Source organism: Apiospora kogelbergensis (genome assembly GCF_038363985.1).
Source record: "Apiospora kogelbergensis strain CBS 113332 chromosome Unknown utg000009l_segment0_segment0, whole genome shotgun sequence".
In the NCBI taxonomy this organism is placed as follows: domain Eukaryota; kingdom Fungi; phylum Ascomycota; class Sordariomycetes; order Amphisphaeriales; family Apiosporaceae; genus Apiospora; species Apiospora kogelbergensis.
This window is the reverse complement of record NW_027117426.1, coordinates 994,730-1,020,055: the sequence shown is the minus strand read 5'-3', so window position 1 is coordinate 1,020,055 and position 25,326 is coordinate 994,730. Positions and strand designations below refer to the sequence as shown.

General features: G+C 54.6%; 10 protein-coding genes across 10 annotated transcripts; 7 read left to right on the top strand and 3 right to left on the bottom strand.

The window, feature by feature from the left end:
* Nucleotides 1-917: 917 nt before the first annotated feature.
* Nucleotides 918-2,327, top strand: PG998_013402 (Mannose-1-phosphate guanyltransferase; the record flags this gene model as incomplete). The annotated part of the gene is made up of 4 exons (XM_066880218.1): nucleotides 918-924; nucleotides 1,028-1,071; nucleotides 1,200-1,346; nucleotides 1,428-2,327. The coding sequence occupies 4 exons, from the start codon at nucleotides 918-920 to the stop codon at nucleotides 2,325-2,327; spliced, it is 1,098 nt and encodes a 365-aa protein (XP_066724357.1).
* A 1,403-nt stretch (nucleotides 2,328-3,730) lies between these two features.
* On the bottom strand, nucleotides 3,731-3,948 carry PG998_013401 (uncharacterized protein; the record flags this gene model as incomplete). The annotated part of the gene is made up of 2 exons (XM_066880217.1): nucleotides 3,731-3,812; nucleotides 3,833-3,948. The coding sequence occupies 2 exons, from the start codon at nucleotides 3,946-3,948 to the stop codon at nucleotides 3,731-3,733; spliced, it is 198 nt and encodes a 65-aa protein (XP_066724356.1).
* Nucleotides 3,949-4,038: 90 nt separating this feature from the next.
* PG998_013400 (GTPase-binding rid1) lies at nucleotides 4,039-6,782 on the top strand (the record flags this gene model as incomplete). Its single annotated transcript, XM_066880216.1, has 2 exons — nucleotides 4,039-5,684; nucleotides 5,753-6,782. The coding sequence occupies 2 exons, from the start codon at nucleotides 4,039-4,041 to the stop codon at nucleotides 6,780-6,782; spliced, it is 2,676 nt and encodes an 891-aa protein (XP_066724355.1).
* Nucleotides 6,783-11,025: 4,243 nt separating this feature from the next.
* Nucleotides 11,026-12,347, top strand: PG998_013399 (uncharacterized protein; the record flags this gene model as incomplete). Its single annotated transcript, XM_066880215.1, has 3 exons — nucleotides 11,026-11,307; nucleotides 11,394-11,745; nucleotides 11,811-12,347. The coding sequence occupies exons 1-3, from the start codon at nucleotides 11,297-11,299 to the stop codon at nucleotides 12,345-12,347; spliced, it is 900 nt and encodes a 299-aa protein (XP_066724354.1). The 5' UTR covers nucleotides 11,026-11,296.
* A 707-nt stretch (nucleotides 12,348-13,054) lies between these two features.
* On the top strand, nucleotides 13,055-13,862 carry PG998_013398 (uncharacterized protein; the record flags this gene model as incomplete). Its single annotated transcript, XM_066880214.1, has 4 exons — nucleotides 13,055-13,135; nucleotides 13,325-13,442; nucleotides 13,565-13,678; nucleotides 13,798-13,862. The coding sequence occupies 4 exons, from the start codon at nucleotides 13,055-13,057 to the stop codon at nucleotides 13,860-13,862; spliced, it is 378 nt and encodes a 125-aa protein (XP_066724353.1).
* A 2,197-nt stretch (nucleotides 13,863-16,059) lies between these two features.
* PG998_013397 (MFS general substrate transporter) lies at nucleotides 16,060-18,118 on the top strand (the record flags this gene model as incomplete). The annotated part of the gene is made up of 3 exons (XM_066880213.1): nucleotides 16,060-16,533; nucleotides 16,890-17,225; nucleotides 17,327-18,118. The coding sequence occupies 3 exons, from the start codon at nucleotides 16,060-16,062 to the stop codon at nucleotides 18,116-18,118; spliced, it is 1,602 nt and encodes a 533-aa protein (XP_066724352.1).
* A 554-nt stretch (nucleotides 18,119-18,672) lies between these two features.
* PG998_013396 (uncharacterized protein) lies at nucleotides 18,673-20,260 on the bottom strand (the record flags this gene model as incomplete). Its single annotated transcript, XM_066880212.1, has 3 exons — nucleotides 18,673-19,254; nucleotides 19,293-20,067; nucleotides 20,190-20,260. 3 exons carry the CDS (start codon nucleotides 20,258-20,260, stop codon nucleotides 18,673-18,675), a joined length of 1,428 nt encoding a protein of 475 aa, XP_066724351.1.
* A 1,284-nt stretch (nucleotides 20,261-21,544) lies between these two features.
* On the top strand, nucleotides 21,545-21,980 carry PG998_013395 (uncharacterized protein; the record flags this gene model as incomplete). The annotated part of the gene is made up of 2 exons (XM_066880211.1): nucleotides 21,545-21,652; nucleotides 21,726-21,980. 2 exons carry the CDS (start codon nucleotides 21,545-21,547, stop codon nucleotides 21,978-21,980), a joined length of 363 nt encoding a protein of 120 aa, XP_066724350.1.
* Nucleotides 21,981-22,082: 102 nt separating this feature from the next.
* Nucleotides 22,083-23,238, bottom strand: PG998_013394 (Homoserine dehydrogenase; the record flags this gene model as incomplete). The annotated part of the gene is made up of 2 exons (XM_066880210.1): nucleotides 22,083-23,140; nucleotides 23,205-23,238. The coding sequence occupies 2 exons, from the start codon at nucleotides 23,236-23,238 to the stop codon at nucleotides 22,083-22,085; spliced, it is 1,092 nt and encodes a 363-aa protein (XP_066724349.1).
* Nucleotides 23,239-23,571: 333 nt separating this feature from the next.
* PG998_013393 (uncharacterized protein) lies at nucleotides 23,572-24,654 on the top strand (the record flags this gene model as incomplete). Its single annotated transcript, XM_066880209.1, has 1 exon — nucleotides 23,572-24,654. The coding sequence occupies one exon, from the start codon at nucleotides 23,572-23,574 to the stop codon at nucleotides 24,652-24,654; it is 1,083 nt and encodes a 360-aa protein (XP_066724348.1).
* Nucleotides 24,655-25,326: the final 672 nt, after the last annotated feature.

Below are 25,326 nucleotides of genomic sequence, written 5' to 3'. Positions count from 1 at the left end.
TGCCCAATGGGAAGACAGGGAGGGACGGGCAAAAACATGGCTCTCTGCCCTTTCTTTCTTTCTCGTCTTGCGACTTGGGGGGCGCAGCTGATGAATGAAGGTGAGGTTCGCTCATGCTCATGCTCATGCTTTCCCATCTTCCCAGGCTGGCCCACGACCCCTCGGGTGGGGCGTCGCGCGTGCATCACGGGAGGCAAAGTTGGACTGATTTTAATAGATTGGATAGCAAAGGACTGACCAGGGCTGCAGGGTTCATGCTTTGGCAATTTTAAGGAGTAGGACGAGACGATATCAGACCATCGTTCAATGTTCTACTGCGTGCATGTATGCGCGCTCTACGCTTTCACAGACATCTGTTGGAAGGTTATATTGGTATAGACGTGAGGCATGTGGTGAGGAGCGACGCGTCTGGGTTCGATCCTGCCTGCAAGGTTTCGTGGATGGGAATATAAGTAGTTAGTTAGTATACCTAGCTCCCTCATCTTGTTCCAGCTTGCCTATTGAAGTCCCATCTCAGAGTATTTTAATTTGGGCATCCCCCCCTGCAGGCCTGCATCCCAGGAACGCGCCATTGGTAGCACCCAGTAGCATCAGTAGCACCTCCCCCGAAGACCCCCGAAGTTCAAGTCCAAGCAGCCTAAGCCTTTTGGGTCCCCACCTCGTCCAATCCAGGAGCTGGGAAAGCCACCGTGTGATTCTCGACAAGTCCTGGCCATCTTTCATTAAAAGATTCCAGTCCAACAACACAACTTCCCCCCTACCTCACGTCTTCTCTTCCTCCGTCGCAAACAATCCAAGCCCGCCATTTCTTGTTCTGTTCTTTGATCTGTCCCAGATTCTCAGAACACTTCCGCCCTTTCGTACACTCGCTTCACCCATTCGTTTAATCAACTTTAACTTTCTCCAACCAACTCAACATGAAGGGTAAGCTTGTCCCCCTGCCTCGTCGGCGCACTCCGATGGCAGCCTTGCCCAACGGCTGCACCAATCCAGAGGCCTTAGACTGACCATGACTTCTTGCGAATAGCTCTCATTCTCGTCGGCGGCTTTGGCACGCGCCTTCGCCCTCTTGTATGTTTGGTTCCTGCCTGTTAGACAGGTCAATGGCGTCGTCGCGTATGCATGCACATGCACAGGCCCGATGCCACGGCTCCAGCTCCAGCTCCCTTCAACTTGACTAACAATGCTTCCCCTCTCAGACCTTGACTCTGCCCAAGCCCTTGGTCGAGTTCGCCAACAAGCCCATGATCATGCATCAGATCGAGGCTTTGGCTGCTGTTGGTGTCAAGGATGTTGTGCTGGCCGTCAACTACCGCCCTGAGATTATGGAGAACCGCCTGAAGGAGGTTAGTATTTCCCTTTTGCCTTGCCAAGACCTCATTTTGCAAAAGGGAACGCCCTCAACTAACCTTGGCCCCCCTCTCTAGGTTGCCGAGACCTGTGGAATCAACATCCACTTCTCCCTCGAGTCCGAACCCCTGGGCACTGCTGGTCCTCTGAAGTTGGCCGAGGAGATCCTCGGTAAGGACGATGAGCCCTTCTTCGTGCTCAACTCAGATGTTACTTGCGAGTTCCCCTTCCAGAAGCTCGTCGACTTCCACAGGGCCCACGGAGACGAGGGTACCATCTGCGTCACCAAGGTCGAGGAGCCCTCGAAATACGGTGTCATTGTCCACAAGCCCAGCCACCCCTCGCGCATCGACCGTTTCGTCGAGAAGCCTGTCGAGTTCGTCGGCAACCGAATCAACGCCGGTATCTACATCCTGAACACATCCGTTTTGAACCGCATTGAGAAGAACCGACCCACCTCGATCGAGCAGGAGACCTTCCCGGCCATTGTCCGCGAAGGCCTGCTGCACTCCTTCGACCTGGAGGGTTTCTGGATGGATGTCGGTCAGCCCAAGGATTTCTTGACCGGCACCTGCCTCTACCTCTCATCCCTGGCCAAGAAGCAGCCCAAGCTGCTGGTCTCGCCCTCGGAGAGCTACGTCTATGGCGGCAACGTCATGGTTGACCCCAGCGCCAAGATCGGAAAGAACTGCCGCATTGGCCCCAACGTTGTCATTGGCAAGGACTGCGTCATTGGTGATGGTGTCCGCCTGCAGCGGTGTACCCTCCTGCCCGGCTCCAAGGTCAAGGACCACGCCTGGGTGAAGAGCACCATTGTTGGCTGGAACAGCACCGTTGGAAAGTGGGCTCGCCTGGAGAACGTCACCGTCCTCGGTGATGATGTTACCATCGGTGACGAGATCTACGTCAACGGTGGCAGCGTCCTGCCTCACAAGAGCATCAAGGCTAACGTCGATGTGCCTGCCATTATCATGTAAATGGCACGCTTCTCACCTTGCGACTTTCGACCTCTACTACTTCCCGACTCTTCGATTGTACATTCTGCCATAATGGTTTCACTTTACGAACTCGTAATACCCTTTGTACGGCCTTTTTTCGACAGGACGAAAACCTCTCTTCTCCAACTTCCCCCTTTCCTTTTCGACTATGATTGGTGCAGCAAGGCGTTCTGATGGCCTCGGTTTACGGTTGGCGAGACACGACGAAGTGCGACACGTCCCGCAACATGAGGCAAGAGATCTAGAAGCGTCTTTCTCGGATGCGGTTTGCGCAGGCTGGTCTCCACATGATAGAGAGGAACTTTATAATGACGCCCCAAAATGATGCATATGTGCTGATGGCATATATCGAATGGTTCAGTTGGTTGCATAGCGCATAGCTTGGCATGGTTATGGCATGGCATGATGAACTGGAAAATCTTAGAGACCCAAGGGGGACAAGCCCAGGGCCCTCGAGTGTCGGGGTGCCCCTAGACGGGGCAATGGCGATCAAAAAGATGCCCGCCCTACGAAGACGGTGCGATGAAAGAGCAGCTATTAGTTAGCCATGTTCTGTCTTCATATTAGCGGCAGACAGTCGGTACTATAGTGAATTTGACTTTTGCCCACCATTGGTCCCCCTCACCTCGAATGCGTGCCGCAGACCGACGGCGCCTTGGCACATTGTCTTCGGTGTCTCTCTATATCCGTGATGGCGCAAGTGCTGCTTCCGCGAGATTATGGCATGTTCTGCATGACAGAGGTATAGAGTATCCAAGATGTTTACTCGGTTGGAAACCATAAGTGATTGTAGAATGTGAAAGCGGATTAACTACATGTGCCTGGACCAGAAACTGGTGACTGTTACTCGGATAACTAGGTGCAATTCGTAATAATGGGTCAGGACAAGTTAGTCACGTGGTGGTAGAGCAGCTAATTGCCAATATTCCTATCTGCTAAGAAGAGCCTTTTCACCTTTCCCGGGTGCCTAATAAACAGATCTGCGGATGTACATACGTCAATGGGTGTTCGGTCGAATCATTCATGGATGATGGTTGCGGTGAGTGGGACCCCCGATGAGAGGTCCGATCAGGCCGTTGCTGGACCAACGCAGAGGCGCGTGTTTACCACCCCCCATCCCAACGCATCCCAACCCTCGTCCCTCCCGGGGAACTTTTAGCGGCCAGCAAGAAAGCGCGTGAAGCCTGAAGCCTCTTGGCCCCCGGTCTTGGAAGCTGCCCTCTAGCCTGCCCGCCATTGATGAATTGGGAAGATTCCCTGCTTTCATCTATTGATGTCCCTGACCCTACTACATGTGTTCGTGAACCTCAAACGGCCGAGTCAATCTTCGGTTTCATTGCCATCATAGCTGCCGCCGTCGCCCAACGAACGACATTTCTGTTTCATTCAAACTGCATGGCGTTGGACGAGTTGTAGCAAGCAATCATTACGACATCTTCTTCCACCCATTCCGGCATTGCTACACTGCATACCCATCTACTTACTGTTTGTTGGCTTTCTTGTAATTCAATTCTGTCCTCTCTTCGGTTTGGCAGCCCATCTCGATTCGATCCCGAACTATCGACTCGAAGCCGACCCAGCCCTCATTCCTATGCAGCATTTTTGGGGCCCCTCTCATGAAGACGCCATCTAGCTACTGAATCAGGCAACTTGGCTCGACAAGCCACCGTTACTGGAGCAGTGAAACACCATGGCTTCCATAGGGAATCCTCAACAGCCCACTAGACAGCATCGCCAGGACCAATATCAACTTGAAAACCAACCGCCTCCCCCGCCCAAACATGGCCATCAACGATCCAAATCTAGCGTTCTCAGGGCCTTCATGGGCCGTCGCAACCACCCGAACGATGCCGCTGTGATCCCGCCCATGCAGTCGAGTTCTACCACTGCCCTTCCATACGTCATTCCCCAAACTCCGGCCACGATCGATATGCAATTCCCCAATTTCTCACGCCGACCACCTGCCTTGGGCGAGATCCAGAACAACCGCGTGGACGGTGCTGGTGCACCCGGCTCTCGCTCTCCCAGCAAGCAAACCGACCAATCCCGCCCTTCTTCGCGACACGTTTCGCCTCTCAAGACTCAAGGCAATCCCATCGCTGCGAGATCAACGACGAGGGTTGACTCGGCCTCTAGTTCGGAAAGCATGGGCCAATACGCCCTGAACAACAAGAAGGAGAACGAGTCGCCCACGAAACCCAAGAAGACCAAATCGGCTACCAACCTGGCTTCGTTCTTGGGCAGGCCGAAGAGCCTGAAGACTCTGCACCAGCTGCAGAGCGAGGACGACGTGGTAGGCACCCGCAAAGACAAGGAGAACCGAACGCCTCCTAGCTCAGTGACAGCACCGTCACAGGAAGGACGCCCGCCCATCTACGCCCAATTCTCTAGCGGGGCGTTGGAGCAACCGGGCAACGGCGGTGTGTTTGGGTCCGGGCAGGCAGGCTCGCAGAATAGTTCCACTAGCGACGTCACGAACCCAGCCTTTATGAAGAAGCCACGGCCCCAGTCGTACCACGTCCAATACACTGCGAAACAGCTCGAGAATAAAAACTCGTCGGAATCCGCGGACAGCACGAGACCTGGTTACCACAGCGAGAAGCTCCCTTTGCCGTCCAAGACACAGCGGGGACTTAAGATGTTCACCAGTGGCTTCGGCGGCGGCTCTAAGCCCAAACAATCGTCGACTTCTTCCCAGCCGGAGTCGTCCGAGTTCTCCCTGGACCCCAAAGACATCGATAAGCATCTAGAGGCCATGCTGGATCGGCGAAATATCCCGGAACACCAGCGGTACAAGATGCGAAACCTGACGAGCACCATCAAGATGGAATTTATCCGACAAGACTGGGCCGAGACCAAGGCATCCACCGCCCGGCCCGGCACGAACGACAGCGACTCGAGCATTAACGAGGGCCAGGAGGAAGAAGCGAAGCCCAAGAAAGCCCGTCCCAGAAGCTTCACCTTTTCGAGAAACAGCGGAAAGAAATCCGAGCCCAACTCGCCTACCAAGAAGAAGAGTGACGGTACCATAGGACGGCATTTCCGGACCAAGTCATCGGAAAGTGTTACATTCGACAGACCGTCCTCTTCCAGTTCGGGATTCGGCGGTGGCATTCTATCCAAGATCAAGTCGCAGCAAGCCCAGCAAGGCCCCGTGGACTTTGTGAGCTACCTGCGTAAAGTGCAGAAGCCTCAACAGGTAGAGGTCGGCAAATTGCATAAGCTACGGCTGTTGTTGCGAAACGAGACTGTGTCGTGGACCGACGAGTTCGTACGCCAAGGCGGCATGGAAGAGATTGTTAGTCTGCTTCACCGAACTATGGAAGTTGAGTGGAGGTAAGTCATGATTGCCAGCACAACGTCTACATCTCTGGGCGTCCCTTGTTACTAATACGTATCTGCAGAGAGGAGCACGAAGATGCCCTTCTCCACGAGAACCTTCTTTGTCTGAAAGCTCTTTGCACGACAGCCCTGGCACTGCAGTACTTGCACTCGAAGCAATCGACACTGTTCCCTGCTCTGCTGCACCTCATCTTTGACCCCGAGAAGAAGGGGCCCAGCGAGTTCACCACTCGCGGTATCATCACGTCGGTTCTTTTCACTTATATCCAGTCGGCGCCTCCGCAAGATCGCATGGTTCGCGCCCGAACGGTATTGGCTCACCTACATGATCCCAAGCCCAAGGATGATGAGGCACCCGTCGATTTCGTTCTGGAGATGCGCCGCGAGCGGCCATATAGGGTGTGGTGCAAAGAAGCTATTGGTGTCACGAAGGAGGTTTTCTGGATCTTCCTCCACCACCTGAACGTCGTGTACCTGCCTAGGGATAAGGAGCGCGATGCGGCCGCTTCAGCGAAGATTGCAGGGGACAGCATGCTCTACATGCAGACACATTTCCCGCAGGAAAGACCGCCCGTTCCTGCCGCTCCGTACGTTGGCGGTGTCGAATGGGACGCAACCAACTACTTGGCTTCGCACCTGGATCTTCTGAACGCCATCGTGGCCTGTACCCCGACGACGAAGGAACGAAACGAGCTCCGCAACCTCTTCCGCATCTCGGGCTGGGAGCGATGCATGGGCGGTTCCATGCGTCTCTGCAAGGAAAAGTTTTACCCGGGTGTCCACGATGCTCTGCGAACGTGGGTGGCCGCTGCATCCGACGATGGCTGGGGTGTTAAGGACGTCCGATACGGGCCGCCAGCAGAGTCTAAGAGCCCTACCAAGAGACCACCTTCCGGAAAGGACAACCAAAACAAGAAGGGGGTCAAGCCCGCCCAACCCCCGCCCAAGATCGAGATGCCGAAGCTGGATTTCGCCTTCGACGCCCACGTCTCCCCCGTTACCACCCCCGGCGGCGGGTTTGGCAGGCCTGCAGGAGTCGGAGCCAACAACAACAACAATAACAACAATAGTGCTATGAATTGGCTCTCGTAGCGCGAGAGATTGCTGCTACGGTGGAACAAGGACAAGGCCGAGCCTGCACTAGGTGGCCCTGTGAAGAAACACCCAGAGCAAATAGTCTGACTGTATATCATCTCGATCAGCTCGCGACATTCCGACAAAAAAAACCGAAGCATATGGATGGAGTAAGTCTTTTTGTCACGGGGACATCCACGCGACCGTCATTTCCTGTTGGAGTTTGTATATGGATGAGATTGTACTCTTTGGGAGAATCCCTGTTTTTGGCTTGATTGTTGGTGTTCTATTTTCCTCATGGTTATGGGCAAACGAGGGTTGACGGTTATCAAAGGGGGCGTTTTTCATTTGCAATTTCCCACTCGGCCTCTTTCCCCTCCATCCTCCCACCTCTCTTCTAATCAACCGTCCCTGCTATTTCGCTCCCCTTCCCCTCTGTCTGGCCTTTCTGGTTGAACTCTCTTCTTGCTGTTCCTTGCAGCCCCCAAGCCGCCGTTGGGGGAGCCGATACGGGACGAGGATGGAGGGTGCGTCAAACAGTGCTGTCAGGAGATGGGAGGGAAATGGAGGAGGGAGGAGGGGAAACGCGTATCCTGAAGAAGCAACTACTTAGACAGTGTTGGTGCTTTTTTACGATTGAATGACATGACGAATCCAACGGTATACATACACAGACACGTACGTACGATTAAGGAAATTTCTTCTCTTGGCAACAACGTGATCGATAGTTCGCGTCCATCGTCCCACCTGAACAAATATTTCGTAGGGAGTCAGAACACCTCAGCTCACTGGGGATAGGCTGTCACTTCTATGCATGTAGTCTTCCGTGTTCACACAACAGCATACCCTCTTACTTACCCAAGACTCTTCTTCCCCTCGAAGCCACCTATGCACCGTCTCCCATCGCCGCAGCGGATCCTACGCTGGTCCATACTCCTTATGATCTGGAGCGCGTGCGCTCGCTCTGTTGTAGAGAAGCGGGCCAAAACCAACGGTGACTAACTAAACCTTACTTGACAGGCGCTCCGTTCCGGGACGGGCATATCCGCCGGGGGGCCTAAGTGCGGGCTTGACAGGCGTCCCAACCTCCTGCCAGAAAGAAGAAGGAGGAAGGATAGATGCCGAACATGGCTATGCAAAGTGCTCCATACGCCATGTAGGTTTGGGCGAAGTCGGTGGTGGCAAGACCGGTGAAGAAGAAGAACCCACCACCCCTGCAATTTACGATTCGGACCACTCAGGGGTTATGGTATGTAGATCCTCTAGGACAAGAGGAAGGAAAAACAGAAAGAGGAAGGTCAGAGCGCCAACAGGAAGAAGAAAAAAAGAAAAGGGAAAAAAAAGCTTGGTGTCCTGTACCGTACTTTGCAGTTCCTGGCCGAGACCCGATGGAAGGGCTCCAACTTGCTTGGCTGGGCCGCCACCTGGCTAGGGCGCGGACCCGGCTCGGAGGCTTGACCGGGGTAAACAGCATTGGAGCCCCTGGCTTGTCACACACCGCTTTTGTCGAATGCGACCAGGCCATTGGTGGCAGCGTTGCTGAGCAAAGGCGCGCCCCCCGCCCGGTGCCCCGGGCGACATGCGGATGTAAACTTCACCTCGGGACACAGAACGTGGCCGGTGTGCACTGACGACGAAAGTTTGGTTTTTCCGGCGCCCTGGTAGATCGCTAGATAGCCGAATACAGACGAATCGGTGGAAAGGGAGTTTCCATACGAAAGTTCACGGTACACATGGTGGTCCAATGAAGAACACGGTTGCTGTCACATGTACCGAGGATATGGCAAGTAGAACAACCTTGAGATCTGGAAGCTCATGAGTTTGAAAAGGAGGAAGCCCCCGATACTGCAATGACTCACCTGTAAATCATGTTTCTGAGCTATTGACATGACCATCGGCTCGTCTTTGTGTATCCATACTGAGATCAAAATGGTATGGGAGAACCACCGAATATCGCCGTTCAAGTGTCTCAAGAGCCGTGGTTTGTTTGTTTGTATGCAGGACGGGCGACTTCCGCATGGCGAGGTCCCGGGCGATCCGCAAGAAGCTGCCCACCAGCGGCGGACTTCTATGTGTCGAGATACGTTGCTGAGAGTCATTGATCGCTGTGGGCATGGGCGGAGCAACTCAGGGGTCGGCCAAGTTCCTCGGAGGCTCGTTTAAAGCCGGTGAGACATATCGGACGGCCAATGATACTGCAGAATGCTGAGTGGTGGTTCTGATACGTAAAGTGTTGGTGTCAGACTGCTGAGCTGTAAACGGCCACCCAGCCGAACGGAGTAGTCTGTGATAGGGTTAAGGCATGTGCGGCCGTCAGCTCGAACCGCTCCCACCAACTTACACCCACCTTACTTCTTCTCGCGTGACATTAGCTTTGCGGTAGAGAAAGCACGGACAGACTCCTAGGCCAGCAGCCAGGTGCCAGGGCCTACAATATTACACTTTAGTGCCATGTCATCCGTTTCCTGAGGACCGAATGATGTTGCTACATGGCTGACTAGTCGTGCAATGGGGGCAGAGTAGCACGACAACGCTCATCCCATAAGTAGTGGCAAATTGCACAAGCGCGTGCCATTTGATGTCCAGTGAACTTCGAAAACCCGCCAGACTCGTGGCCGATGAGGCCTGGGTATTCGAAAGGCCCATCGGGAAAGAATGCTGAGCAGAAGGCGTGCCGGCCAGCCATGGAGAGGTGGCCACGACTTCAGCACCTCTCAGCAGGTCACCACCCAGGCCCACCTGCTACTTGCGAGTGTCTTCTGCTCTCGTGGGAAAAGCAGTTAGGCCGATGAATTGCAGCCCCCCCATGCAAAGGACCAACGAGGTATCACTACAGGGCTGGGCGATCGATTCTCGGTGTGGCTTGGGGGCCTCGTTGATGGTATACCTAGACGCGTCATCCTGTACCGACAAGCCATACGAAGGCGGGGGAAGCCTGGCATCTGGTGAGCTTGGTGGCTTTGGCAGCAAATATGGAAGGTATTGCTGATCCCATTATAGGTGGCCCAAGAAGCTTGAGAGCAGTGCTCCACCAGGCCGTTGTGACCGTGTAAGAGCACAGGGGTGTGGTTGGCAGTTGGCAATCGTGGGTTATCGAAACGATGTAAAACCCTGACGCCACTGCCCCTCTGGCGTGCTGTCAGCTGCAATACCCGCGCGCCTTGTATAGCTTGCTGCTTGCTTCTTGGGGGGTTTCGGCCGAGTAGACACTGCATCGAAAAGCAAATGGCGTTTCCGGGCTGGCAGGGTGTCATGTTGATGACATGACGGCAGATCCGGATCTCCCAGACCCGGTGTGTGTGACATGGAACTGATATTGGAAGATTGGGCAGGCAGGACTTGCAAGCCAAAGTTAGTAGGGCTGCTAGCCTAGCACGGCCAGTACCCACTCACCATGTTCGACTTGCTGTGTCTTTTCGCGATGGCTACGTGTAGATGCGAAGGTCACCTGCAACACAGTTTCGTGTCTTTGAGGTGGTAAGTAGGCAGGCTGCGTGTGCGTGACTGGGCGAGTCAGCGTCGAATCACAACCACCACATCCATATCCACCACAGTCGGCGTTCGGTAGTATTACATGTACCTCCATGCAAGTAAGGCAGCATCTACCGGCTTGCCTTTGGAGTTGGAAATATTGGGTGTTTGTTTCCAGAACAACCGCCCCGCAGTCCCAAGAAACCTTGGAGGAGTGTAGGGGATCGGTTCAGTCAATCAGACGGGCGCATTGGGCCGGATTGCTGCAAGTTGCATGTGCCTGGCGTACGACCAGACAATCAATATCAATCAATACGTAGCATCACACCAATCAAAACGATCGACGGAGGGTTGGAAGCAATCCTGCTCTTCTGAGTATCCGCTAACAGTAGCCTGCATGCATCCAGCCATTGGCAATCAAGGCGCGACAGACCAAAGGGCGACTTGCTTTTACTGGCGACTGGTCCTAACTCAGGAACGTCCAGACGTCGGTGCCCCTCCATCGTACATGCCGTCCTCCTCTACATACTCCAAGCACCAAGGCACCCAGGCATTCCCTATAATTTTCGCCTCCCGGGATCCAAACGTGCCACTGGCCACCCCTATCCTTGCGCGCTGGCCGATACGCACTAGCAGGCCACACATGCTCACATTCTCACCTATACCCGTGACAGAGAAAAGCGCTTAGAGTGGGAGGTACTACCCTACTCGCTACCCCTCAGTCTCGCCGCTTCAAAGAACGACCCCCCGGCTGATGAAGCGCCTCCACCTCACCGGACACTGGCCATACTGGATGCCTTTGACGGGCATATTCGGCTGAGCGACCTCTGGGCTAAGCAGCTTGCGGACAAGCCCGGCCCACACTTGCATCCCCTACGACTAGATCTGCTGAAACCTGAGCGAGCCTTGCAGGCCGTCCCGCTCTGGACCAGTTCGCCCGCCCGGTGCCCTATGAGAAGGCCAAGGCAGTCAAAGGTACTGTTTCTAGACGAGATAGGAACCACTTTCGACCACAGCAACACACCTGGTCAGCCTTCCAATACTACTTGCTTCATCCCAGAATGTCGATAAAGTAAGTCTGACTTTTACCTCTCCCCCCTCCGGCCATACTGTACGCCCTTCTTCACCCATCTCCTAGCCTCCTCCATACCGATGTAGCTCCTGGTCTGGTAAGCCACCCTTCCTCGAGCCACATGGGTCCCCGCTTTATGTGCCTTCAACTATTCGCACCACTATCTTACCCGGGGTCACTATGGACTATGGTTACCATGACCAGCACGCGGGCATCCTACTCGCCCAGAACACCGCCCTCGAGGATGATTCTGACCTGAGTGCCAGTTGGGTGATGCTCACCCGGGCTGGCGGTTTCGAGCCACTGCCCAACGAGACCATACAGCACAGGACCCAAGGTCGAGTGGCATTGGAGGTCTCGGCGCCGTCGCCTTCCCCGGGAGTCTCTCCTCTGTCGATAAAGTGTGATCGTGGCACCGCCTTCATCACAACGCAAAGAGTGAGCTTATGGACGAACGCGCGTACATTGTGCAATGAAAACCCAGACTCTAACCAGCTCCACAGCTCATATACCTACCAGCCACGCCTACGGATCAGCTTCAGTCCTTCGCAACGACAATCATCAATGCCCAGGATGGCTGCACCGGCTCCACTTGGGGCGGCTTTGGGGCTTCGTTCTGGGAAACTTCTGTGAAGCCTGTACCAGGAGGCCACATCCCGGCCGACTTTACCAGGGTCAACATGAAACTGGTTTTCAACGACGGCGGGCATAGCGATTGGGCCATCAAGTATGAGAAGATCAAGGAGCGCGTATACCACTACGCCCAGCTCGCGCGTGAGACGGGCCAAACCAACATGCTGAACATGGTGCACGGAGAGGACCTCCCCGAGTACTCGCCCCGCGCGTCCGAGTTCGAGCAGCCGGCGCGCGATCATCAGCAGCAGGCCCAGGTGGAAGAGAGAGCCGAGGAAGCAGCCAGGCAACAGCAGGCGAATCAACCACTGCCGGACGAGCCGCCGCCAGACTACGACGCCGCACAAATGCAGGCGGTCGAGATGCAGTTCGACGAGCGCGAGCGGCAGGAGAATGAGCGTAGGTGAGACACGGTACCACTGGCGTTATGCTCTGTCGTTATTGCTCGCATGAAGTTTTTGTCTATAAGAGAGAAAGGCAGAGAAAGAATTACGTCGAATCTGCTGTGCATGGTATTGTCTGGGGCACATGTACCCAGGAGCAGCTGGTTTCGTACACTGCATACCTGTCGTTGTTGCACGAAGTGCGGACACGAAGCACCGCCGTATACTTGGCGAACGTAATGCCAGCCACTACACAAGACTCCGGCACTACTTGAAGCTATAGATGGGCGTTATTGGGTGGGATTGTCTATTTTTATGTCACACGGCAGATTTAGTCCCGACTATACAATAGGAAGTTGGGTGTGCAGTTTGAAATATGTATGTAGCGTTTTGAGCCAAGATGTTTCAATTTCAAGAGGTTATGCTTGCGATGCGTGATCCAGCAAGATCAAGTATGTTTGGCTACATAATCATCACATACCGAATAACGATTGCAAGCTTGAGGGTGATATCGGGTAACTGTAGTCACGTGACGCTAGTCAGCAGCAGCTTTGGGCCTCGGAGCCAATCAGAGCGAGCCAATTGGAAGATGGTGGTTTAATTTCTCAAGAGCTAAGTGAAGTCGGAACTGTAAACCTGCATCGTACGGCTCAACCATCACCAAACCAATCGCTCAACCCTACAATAGTCCTGCCATTGGCCAGTACTCACTAGCAGTCAATTCGATCACCATGGGCATCTGGGAGACCTTCACCGACCTGGTCGACGCGGCCGCCCCTTGGAGCACCGCCGAGGCCGAAGCTCCTGCTGAGGTACGACTGCAATTTTCACCTGCCCCCGAAGCATTTGCATGAACTCTGGCCCATCCTCGGCCTTCCGAAATGCCTGCGTAGCTGGGGTCTTGAATTGGCCATCCAGATCGCATGTTCATTCTCTGCAGCTTCGGAACAGACTTGTCGCAAACCAAAGGGACTTGAGCTAATTATCTGCGTCATCGACAGGAGTCCAAGAACGAGAAGGCCGAAGAGTCCAAGGACGAGGATTCATCAGACGACGCCGAGGAAGAGGAGGAGGACGACGAAGAGGAAATCGTCGACCCCAAGGAGACGCTCGAGGAAGGTTCGTAGCCTGCCATACGACCCCCGAATACATCCGCCCACAGAGAGGGGCATGGCCACGTCTAGTTTTTGAAGACGTCATAACCGACAATGGTCTGTTCATGTATACTGACCGTCCCCTAGAGTGCAAGAACTCCAAGCAATGCTCCCCGGCCAAGCACCACTTCGATGAGTGTGTTGAGCGAGTCACTAAGCAAGAAGAGGATGGCGGTGCCAAGGAGGACTGTGTTGAGGAATGTGAGTGTCTCCAGTCGTTCTGTTACCTTCTACCAGCCTGCGCAGCCAAAATTCCCTGATGCTGCGGTTACCCGGGCTTCACCAAGAACCACGCTGACCAGAATGTGCTCCAACTATAGTCTTCCACCTCGCTCACTGCGCCACTCAATGTGCTGCTCCCAAGTTGTGGGCTACCCTCAAATAAACAGCTCCGACCAATACCGGGGCGTTCGCCGCCAATTACTGCGCAAATCCATCGTCTAGATAATGCGTGGCCACGGTGCTGACAACCATGGGACATGAGGGGGACTTCCCAGCCAACCGCTCGAGTCACGACCCATGCGTTGTCGACCTCGCGGTGGTTCTTGTAACACATGGAGAGATGCGGCTCAGGAAGACCCAGCAATGCTGTCTGATAGACCCCCAGCATTCACCCGCTCTTGTATCATACATACCGCATACAACAAAGACAATTAGATTTCTCATTCCTGCCTGCCCAGAGCTTTGAACGTGCCGGCTCCTCCGACACTGCTGATTACGCTAGGAAACGGACATGTTACGATATATCTAAGCCTTTAGGATTGAGTGTTTCATGCTAATATATGGACCACAATACGTTGCTGTAGCAGGCCCTCTTGTGGCTCAGGGGCACGCATCGTCAAGTTCAGAGCTCGTCAGAACCGAAATTGCACTTTAGTGATGGATGGCCTTGCCATTGGCAATGCGTGAATATGGGGTCTACCCGTTGCTTTGTCTCGTTTTCTGGGATGGCGAGAGCCTCATGCCGTTGCATGCATAAATCCTACCTGTTGGGTTGTAAAAACCTGCATCTGTCCTATATGGGCCCCCTGGAGTCAGAGGGAGCAGATCCTGATACTTGTGTTTCCTCCCTAAGGAAAATGTCCTCAGGCATTTAGTTGGTTAGATACCATACTTGCTAGTCGTCTAGGAAAAAAACATTTGGTAGCAATCCATTGGAAAGGTGCAAGGAAATACTCCTATACATCAAATGGTTATTGACATATATATGAATCAAAAGTAATCGATTAAACAATGTTGCCGAGACATGCGGAGAAAGAGAAAGAGCCGAGAGTTACAGGCCTCGCCTACTTAGTGTGTAATACTACACCCGATGCTGGGAGTCTGCCATCGGACGATTCTCAGACGGTCGTTTCCCCTGACCCAGACGACCGGGACTAAGAAACGAGGGACGACTCCTAGGCGATGGCTTCCTACTACAGCTGGTGTGCAAGTTGCCCCCCGAAGCTTGTGTCTCTTGGTAATAGCTATAGACCCGTCTATTACCTACGCGGCGTGTCGTTCATTGGCGAGGTAGAGACGTTGCCAGCAGTGGCCTACTCTTCAGAGAATATTATGGGGAAATGGCGGCAATCTCCTCGGCAAGCCCCTCGTCAGATCAGAACTCATACCGAAAGCAAAAGCCCTCCCGGTGCTAGGGGAAGTTTCGTTTTGGGGAGCACGCCAATCTAAGGATGCACGCTGCACGGGATATGCCTTGCATGAAATAGGAAGGCTTGGGGGGGCTGTAACGCAAGCGCAAGGGATGCTCTGTTGGCGAGCTCGTTTCAATGTGTTATTGCTTATTCTTGGAGAGAGAGGAAGAATACTCAGTTATATTCGAGAAGCTGGCTAATTGATTCTTGTTCACGGACGTATGTATGTACATATTTCGCGTGCTTTTTTCCGGGCCCATGATCTTAATTGATGGGGTGGGGTCGCAGCCAAGTCGGATGATTAGACGAAATCAGAATAGACCCTGGCCGTGATGGTCGTGCATAAACACGACGGCGTATAGTGGACGGAGAATTCCTGCTACACTCGAACAAACGAGATAGCGTCGAAGTGTTTTCTTTCCCTCGTCAAAAGGAGCGCAAGTTGACTTGAGCCATCCGTCGCGTGTATAATAAGGAGCCAGGCTGTCTGTCGATGTCGATGTCGATGTCGACAGAATAAGAGACGGGCCATTGACGATACTTTGTGTCGGGCCCGGTCGTTCTAAGGCTACTAGCTTCCCCAGATCTGATTCTTCCAGGGGAGCCCACTGCTAGACCACTTCTGTCGCCGGCCTACCGAAGCCCCATTACCTTTTTCAATGCGCCCGGCGCCCGCGAGCCAACCAGCGCCCCAACCCTCGTCGAGAAACCCGCCCGCCCACTAATGCCACCACTAGAAACAGGCGTTTCCGGGGCCAGTGTCGCATGTGGTGGTGGTGTCCAGACTGTCCTACTGACGGACAACGGGACCCGTGGAAACCCTTGGTCTCTACACACACCTTCGCTGTAACTGCGACCGCATGTGGCAGTGATTAGATGGTCGAAAAGGGAAGTCGACGACACGCACCGGCCCATCACTCATAAGGACGGCACCTCCCCGCTCCCCAAATGCCGCGCACCGCGCACCGACATGAACAACCTCTTCGCAAGGAAGAAGACGACGGCGCCAAAGGAAACGAAGGACTTGCCGCCTCTATCACTTGCCCCTCCTACTATCACATCGACAACACAGCGGACCAGTCCTATGCCCTGGGCGCCATGAGGATCAGCAGCAGCAGCAGCAGGAACGACGAGTTGTCTCCCACGTCGACGACAACAATGACGCACCAGCGCACCAACACGCAGGGCTCCAAAGACTCCCCAGACGGCGGCGATTTCAAGAGCGGCGGCGTTGCGCAGCGACCTGATCACACGTTCTACGTCGACGGCGAGGTTGGCGACGACAATGCCGTACTGGCGTCCACCAACAATATAGACGGCGAAGAGGGTAGCATCCGCGCGGGCGTGGTCTATCGCACATATAAAAGGAGGTGGTTCGGCTTAGTGCAGTTGACCTTGCTAAACATCATTGTGAGCTGGGATGTAAGTATAATTCTCCGTCTTCTTCCTCTTCGAGCCCCATCATGGATCCTGGGCCTGTCGCCAACGAACCATGCGCGCTTCTCTTCATATCGCATTCCGAAGGGGATGTGGATGTATGTTGGCAGAGATCTGGACTCTCCCTTCTATACATCCTAGTGTATGTTGGGGCACGCTGCGACGACGAATGCTGTTATATGCGGGCCAATATTTTGGTTGGCTGTGATGTGATGGATGGTCAGCGACCAATTCGGTCGGCTACACCAACAAACCCAAAAAGTCCGGCTGGCGCTTCAGAGCCCTATATATATATATTGCATCCGGCTGAGTGGCGACTAATATTGTTATCTCCATTCTAGTGGATCACCTTTTCGCCTGTATCACAGTTCTCGGCGACATACTATAACGTCAGCGAGTCGGCTATCAACTGGCTCTCTACAGGCTTTCTTTTTGTCTTCGTCGCCACCAGTCCTATCGCCATATATATTCTCCACAAAGGTCCCAAGCTGTCCATCGTGACGGCATCCGTGCTGGTATTGGTCGGAAACTGGATCCGCTTTGCCGGTTCGCATTCCAGTGATGGCGGGAACTTCGGCGTCGTCATGTTCGGCCAAGTCCTCACAGGCGCTGCCCAGACCTTTGTCCTGAGCGCACCTACGACCTATTCGGACCTCTGGTTCACCAGCAGGGGCCGTGTAGGGGCCACCGCTCTCATGAGTTTGGCCAATCCTTTCGGGGCAGCTTTGGGGCAGCTCATCACGCCATTCATGGTCGAAGGCCCTCGGGACGTTTCTAGTGCGGTGCTCTATGTCTCTATCATCGCAACCGTCATCGCGGTTCCCTCCCTCTTCACACCAGCTGCGCCCCTACGCCTGCGGCGTCGTCGGGCAGCTCGCCCAAAGAGCCGCTGGGAGATTCGATCCGTCGCGTCGTTCGCATCCCCGAGATCTGGATGATCCTTATCCCCTTCGGCGTTTACGTCGGCTTCTTCAACAGCATCTCGACCATCCTGAACCAAACCATGATGCCCCATGGGTACACGAGTGACGAGGCCGGCATCGCAGGCGCCGTCCTCATCGTCGTTGGCCTAGTTTCGTCGGCCATTTCCTCTCCGATACTCGACCGCACCAAGGCATTCTTGCTGGCGATCAAGGTTCTGGTCCCCGTCATCGGCCTCATGTACTTGGTCTTCATCTGGATGCCGGGCACCCATGACGCCGCCGGCTTAGCGGGTCCCTACGTGGTTCTCGCCGTGCTCGGAGCCGCGTCCTTTTCGCTGGTGCCCGTCGCCCTCGAATTCCTCACGGAGCTGGCCCACCCGTGCTCGCCCGAGGTCACTAGCACCGTGGGCTGGGCCTCGGGCCAGCTGCTCGGCGGCTGCTTCATACTCATCTCGGACGCCCTGAAGGCCGGCCCCGACGCGAACCCGCCGCTCCACATGGAGAAAAGCCTAATTTTCCACGCCGTGGTGGCCTTGGCCGTTGTGCCGCTGCCGCTTTGTCTTGGGCTGTTTGGCCGCAGCGAGTACGTGGATCTGAGGCGGACGAGTAGCGACAAGGACCGCTCGCCTGCTGCTCCTGCTGTGTAAGGGGCGGGAAGAGGGTATACAGATGTATTTGGCCAGGGAATGCATCATGGAGTTTGGGTTAGCGGGTTGTGATATATGATGTTATTCATTCTCTTTTTTTTTGTTCATCTTGTATTTATGATGATTGCGCGGAACTGGCCATTATGATCCAGACTTCCGTTGGTTTTTGGTGTTCTATACATTTTCAAGAGAACTAGTACTATACCACCCTTTTATCGTTTTTGAGAGCCCCTGGAACTCCCAATTACAAATGCTGTAATGAGGCGAGACATGGACTGAGGTGTTAGAATAATGAGGATAGCTTGGAAAGGCTGATGTCGCCAGAGGAATACTGATGATTGCCAATGAAGCCTCACGAGATATGAATATAGATGCTACGTCAGAAATATCGAATTAACATTGCTATAGTCTATATCTAGTTCGAATAGGGCACACCCAGGCCCTGAGAAAAGATGTGGGTAGGACAGTAAATCCCCTGTATGATACCGGGAATTTCAATCAGAAACTCTTCCGAGTATGCCTAAGGAAACAAAGCAGGGTTATCTTTGCTCTTCTTAGGCCTTGCCATTCTTCTCGGGGCCCGGACGACGGCCCATGATGCCTTCCCACTGCATCCTCAGGTTTTCCATTTCCTTCCAGCACCGCACGCCGTCCTCCTCAAACTTCTGCCTCTTCTCGTCGGTCAGCTGGACAGCGTCCCACTTGCGTCCCTTGAGCTTCCGCAGGATTCCGCTGGCCTCGTCGCGCTTGAGGGCCTCGGCGTCCTCGGTCTTGCCCTCCCAGCCCCAGCCCTCGACCTCGGTCTTCTTGGGGTCGGCGCGTCCATGCCGGTCCGCGGCGGAGCCCCACTTGACGCGCTGCGCACCGCTCGCGTCCAGGGTCGCCTCGTCTTCAAGCGCAAGCCAGACGGTGGCGCAGGCGCCCACGTAAGGGTCGACGCCGTGCCAGGGGGAGCCCAGGAGGCGCGAGAGGAGCATGGCGTAGTAGTAGAAGAAGAAGAGGAAGGCGTTGAGGGGGAAGAGGGGCGTGCACACTATGCCGGGGTGCGACAGGTACAGGCGCGGCTTTTGGTGTACTTTCGGGAAGAGGAAGATGCCGTTCCGGATGAGAAGTACGATGAGGAGACGGCCTGGACGCTGGGAAGCTCCGAGGTTAGGCACATAATGTCCGTGACGCGCTTGCTGCTCTCGTAGGCGGCCGTGCTTTTGAAGCCCTGGAAGTCGTCCAGGTCGAGATGGCGCTCTTCGGCGTCGATGGACGAGGTGAAGACTACCCTTGCGGCGGGCTCGCTAGGGTCCGTCCGGGTCAATAGAGGCATCAGCTCGTGGGCCAGAACGTAGTGACCAAATGTGTTCGCACAGAAAACCTCGGCCAACACGGGCTGGCTGCTGTTTTTGCTGCTGCTGCCGTCCTCTTCTCCCGACTTACTTCCCGAGGCTTCTTGCGGCGGCAGGATGTGGCCTGCCTGCGCCGACTTGAAAGATGGGAATGTGGTCGCCTGCACCAAGCCGACTGTGAAGACCTGCCTGGCGGCTTCGAACCACTTGATGCCGTCCCAGCCGCCGTAACCCGCATTGAACAGGACGGCGTCGAGCTTGGGGATCGTCACGTCTTGCCCGCCGGCCACGAAGCCCGTCGGGTCGCGCGCCCGACCCCCGACCAGCTTGGCGGCGGCGTCGTACACCGAGGGCAACTTGCACAGGTCGACCTCGACGGCGAGCAGGTGGACGCGGGCGACGGCGGCGTCGGGGTCGAAGTCCGGGCCGGCGCGGGATCGGAGCTTGGTCGAGGTCTGGGCGGCGTTCGCCAGGTAGGCCCGGAGGCTCTCGATGGTCTCGCGCGACTTCTGGGGCGAGCGCGTCGTCGGGATGAGGACGAGATGGGCCGAGAGGGGGCGGGTCGCGAGGAATTCGTCGATCAGACGCTGGCAGATGCCTTGGCCGACACCACTGGGTTCTCCGTTAGAAACACATACGTATACACATGCACACACACATTTTGTCTCTCTCTCTCTGGATACCGAGTCTTCTTCTTCTGGTGGCGCTCACGGGTGGAAAAGTATCAAATTTACCTGTTGGCACCGGTGAGCAAGACGAAGAACTGCTCGTTGCTGGGCACGCCGGCCCACGGAGCGGCTGCCATATCAACAACCCCCGGTACGGTTACTACAGGCACACGCGATGGAGCACAACTAGACGCCTGCTGCGCACTTCTTTGGAAGGTTGGGTTGAGCCCTGGGATCGGATTCGATCTCGAAGCCAGCCAGCACGGGAGAATGGGTGGGATGAACAGTCAATTGGCGGTAGTGTGGAGTGTCCGTCATGCCACTCGCAGCTCTTCGTTCCATCTCATGATCTCCTAAGGGATCCTGGTTGCGCTACAATACCGACTATCAAATTTGGGCGGTGAAATAGGGCAGGACACGCTAGGTTGGTAGCCGCCCCTGGCGCATCAATTGGATTTGACGTACTTACCGGCATGTGCATATCGTGAGCTTGCCATCATAAGTTTGTGGATGTTGTTGGCAGTGTGGAATGGGCTGATTCTCGCTCACATTGTGGGAGAAGAAAAAGAGCCACCCCGAGGACCGAGGCTTAGGAGAAATAGATGTCTGGAAACGCATTTGATGAGCAACCAAGGGCAGTGCAGTCCTGGCCTCCGATTACTGCAATTGCTTCCCAGTGGACTTGTTGCTTGTCTAAGCACATTCCAACTTTGTACAATGCTACTGGAGATATACACATATTAGATATTAATAGAATACGCCTAAGCATTGACAGCTTCAGCCTGTTAAATTGCCGAATCCAGGCACACCCGGTCGGAGGGGGTCGGATCTTCAGGAACGAGGCCGCCCTTGCTTTCTTCCCTTGCTTGTTGTGGTTGCGACGTGGTTCTGATTATTGCCGCTGCCCCTTGAATATTACAGACGGAACGCATCGAATCGTTTTCGCCATCGAAATCACATGCAGTCAGTCCCCCAGATCCAACTGTAGTCAAATGATCGGGCTGTGCTTGCCCTTCCCCTTTTCCTTGATTCGGATTCCCGTCCGTCCAAGATCCGAATAACACGCGCATAACGCTCGCATAGCCATCCAGGCCCAAGTCGTAGATAAATCTCTCGTCGCCTGTCAATAATCTTCTCAGGCTTCTATCCTGAGCTTTCACCTGACTCGGGCCAATCAATAATCAATACGCCACTCCACCACACACCTGGCTAGCTCATCCGATCCCTTCCACTATCTGCAGCGTCGATCTTCAAGGGCTGAACGATAGCGATTACATACGCCGACTATCCCTACAATCCTCTATCGTACCTCATCCCATCCCTCTGTGGCTCTGCCCCTTCGCCCGTCCGTTGCTGTCGAGAATCGCGCAGCATTCTGGCCAAAGGTTCCCCGTCGTCTTTCGTGTCTGATGGACTCCGCGATGGGTTCTGGTGTCGAGATCATGACCTGGTATACTAGCGTCCTCCCGACGGACGGCTTGCTCCCTGCTACTATCTGGGGTCTGGTGCGATGGGTTGCCTTCTTTTTTGTAAGTCTGCAGATGTCTTACAAGAGCTATGCATGCCGGCCACGGACATGATGCTGACTTTCGTCGTCTCTAGAAACTAGCTAGCCTCTCGTTCGCCGTTCCCGTCATCTGTTTAATCATATTCGACTTCTGTCTCTGGCTCTGTCGTCTGGCCCGGCCTGTCCACACGCCCACCCAGCTGCAGCCGAGCTCCGCGCAGGCAAGCGACCAGAAACAGAGCCCACCGTTCGCTATATCTACCGGCTCCTCCAACGCACAGCTTACTGGTCGCAGCCAGCCTTTCGCTGGAACGAGGCGTGCCGGATTTCCGACTACATCCGACACTTGATGATATTCACAATGAGAGGTTATTACAACGTGGTTAGACTACGAACGTGCAGCTTTACAATATAGCTTTTGTGCTACGGAACTTTCTTGGCCACATATTGTTCTAGATCTGGGACAGAACCTTCACCAGATCGCTCGTAACACCCATTGCCGTTACATCTCCACCAGCACCAGCTCCCTGAATAATGAGCGGGTTGCTACCATATCGCTTAGTGTAGAAGCTAATGATGTTATCGCTTCCCTTGAGTGCGGCAATGGGATGCGATCGATCAAACATCTCCAGTCCGACCTTGACGGACTTTGTAGCAACATCGATACTGCCGACAAAGCGCACCACCTTGCCCTGGTTCTGAGCTGCCGTCTTGGTCTCCTCCATCTGGGAGTCGAACTCGGGGAGCTTCTGGAGGAACTCGTCACCGCTAGCCACGGATTCCAGCTCCTTGGGGATCAAGCTCTGGACGGGGAATGAGGTGGGCGATTCAACTGGCAGACCAGCCAGTCGAGCAAGAATAGTCAACTTTCGGGCCACGTCAAGACCGTTGAGGTCATCACGGGGGTCAGGCTCGGTGTATCCAAGCTCCTTGGCCTTCTTGACTTCCTCGGACCATTTGCCGCCAGATCCCTCGAGAGGAGCGAAAGAGTTGAAAAGGAACGACATGGTACCGCTGAAAACACCCTCAATCTTGGTAACCTCGTCACCAGTGTCGACAAGGTCCTTGAGCGTGGAGATGACAGGCAGACCTGCACCAACCGAGGACTCGTGGTAGACCTTAGCCCCGGAAGTGGCGGCAGCAGTGAAGATGTTTTGCCATAGCGAGTAGGAGCCGGAAAAGGCCTTCTTGTTGGGGGTGACTACGCTGATCCCACGGCTCAAGAACTCGGGATACTTGTCGGCGACATCTTGGGAGCTGGTGTTATCGACCAGTACGGCTTTGGAAGGGGCAGCAGCGAGGTAATCGACAATTTTAGTCAGGTCGAGCGGGGCAGCTGAAGAGGCGGAAAGATCGTTGAGGGCGCTCTCGTAAGGAATGGGGCTATAGTCCTGCTTGAAAAGAGCCTTCTTGCTCGTAGAGATATAGCACAGGTTGAGCTTGGGGACGGGTCGTCGAGCTGCCAGTGTCTGTAGCTGGGACAAGAAACACTTGCCAACCCCTCCGGCGCCTGTAAAGAGCGTAGTGTTAGAAATTTAGCAAAGCCATGCGGATGAAGCGAAAATTCAGCTTACCAATGATGGCAATGTATACTTGGTTTGTCGACATTTTGCAGATTACCAGGTTTGGTTATAAAGACTATGGCAAAATGGTGATTCTAGTGATTGCTGATCGAGGTTCTCAGACAGAGCGTGGGGTTGACGTGTATTTCCAAATGCCCTTGGCCGATCGCGGGGCAACAGCTGGAATTAGGGGACGTACTGAAAGTGAAAGGCCTGGAGCTTAAATTTGGTGGGGCTTCCTTCGCGTGTACCGGTTATCTAACGTTGATGTACCCAATAACATACAGGCGCATCAAATGTCTGCCTGCGAATCGATTAACGAAGGATAGATTCACATTTCTAATCATTCCCCGGCTCTTCAGACTCGCTGTCCTTTGCCATGCCCCAAGACCCAAATCTCTATGGCCAGCGGCCAGCTAAGCGACAAAAGAAGGAGATTCCTCTGTCCAGCTCGCTTGCCTTCACGTCACAGCTCACATCGCTCCTCTCAACACCCTCGTCTGCTGCGCCGACAGCAGCATCATCCTCCTCAGGCCGGTCACGCCCGAAAAAGAGCGACGACTTATTCAACGTCAAAGCGAAACGGAAAAACGCCTCGTCTGCAAACACAAAGGAGGCTCCCACCTCTAGCAAGGGCATTAATCTTAAAGATGTCCGTGGCACCGAAGAAGAGAAATATGACTTTGACCGGGCGCGGCGCAAGATGCAAGAGAAAGCACGTCTATACACAGCCATGAAACGTGGAGATTACATTGCCAAGGAGGGCGAGACAGCGCCTCTAGTGGACTTCGATGCCAAATGGGCGCTGAAGAACCCTGAGGACCAGGACGACAAGTATCCCGATGTGGATAGCGACTCGTCCGACTCCGACGATCACGACCCCGCCGACGACGAGATCATCGAGTACAAAGACGACTTCGGCCGCACGAGGCGCGGGACCCGCGCTGAGTACGAGCGGCAGCGGCGCATCGAGCAGCGGCGCGCGCTGGGCGCCGAGGAGCTCGACCGCATGAGCGCGCGCCCCCGGGCCCCCGAGAAGGTGTTCTACGGCGACGCGATCCAGAGCCACGCGTTCAATCCGGAGGACGCGGCATGGGACAAGATGGAGGAGCTGGCGGCCAAGCGCGACCGCGAACCAACGCCGCCGGCGGACACGCACTACGACGGCAATGCCGAGATCCGCAACAAGGGCGTCGGCTTCTTCCACTTCAGCAAGGATCAGGAGAGCCGCCGGAAGGAAATGGACAGCCTGACGGCGGAACGCGAGACCACAGAGCGCATACGGCGCGAGCGGCAGGCGGAGAAAGAGAAGAGAAAGAGAGAAATCGAGGAGCGGAGGCGCAAGATCGGCGAGAAGAGGGCGGAGAAGCTGGCTGGGGACTTTCTGGATGGCCTTGCAGGCGAGATGGCTACTGCTCCTACTACGGGGAAAGATGATCAGGCCAGTGCAGATACATCATGAGTCTAGCGGCGCCAAACTGCTCCTGTAGCAGTATCGCCAGTTTGAAATACCCCTTACAATAACATTGCGAGACTAAATATACCCCGGAGCGGCTCGCATTGGCTTCCATATAAAGCAATCACTCGAAACGAGCTATAGCTTACAATAAAACCACCATTTTCTACCTAGCCACCAATAACCCCTCATTCCTATGACTTGTCAATCAGCAATACTAATAATATGGTGTAAGTGATACATGTTGCACGGGGTCCTGAGGGATTCGGATCCAGCCGCCCGGCCTTAGTTTCTATTTCCGATAGAAAGAATGCTATTCTCCTTTCTCTACAGTCAACCGAGAATGCCGAATTCCCGGGACGTTAGGAGAAAGGGCTGGGGACAACGACATGCATCCATGAGCTGTTGTATATGTAGATCTCAAGCTATCAGGGCAACTCCAATTTCGTACCACATAAAGCAGCAGCCCGGTGTTGATCACATATAATTGAAGTGGTTTGATCTGAGCAACTGACAGCTGATGTTTCTTACTGCTCTAGTAATGTGCTGATCACACCCAGCTCCTACCTAGTTTGTAAATTCGTGTGTAGATGCTCGGTCCGTCTCCGCCTCTCTCCGTTCGTGGGACGGAATGATGGAGCAATGGAGCGGCCCACGTGGTTGAGAAACACTCTCGCC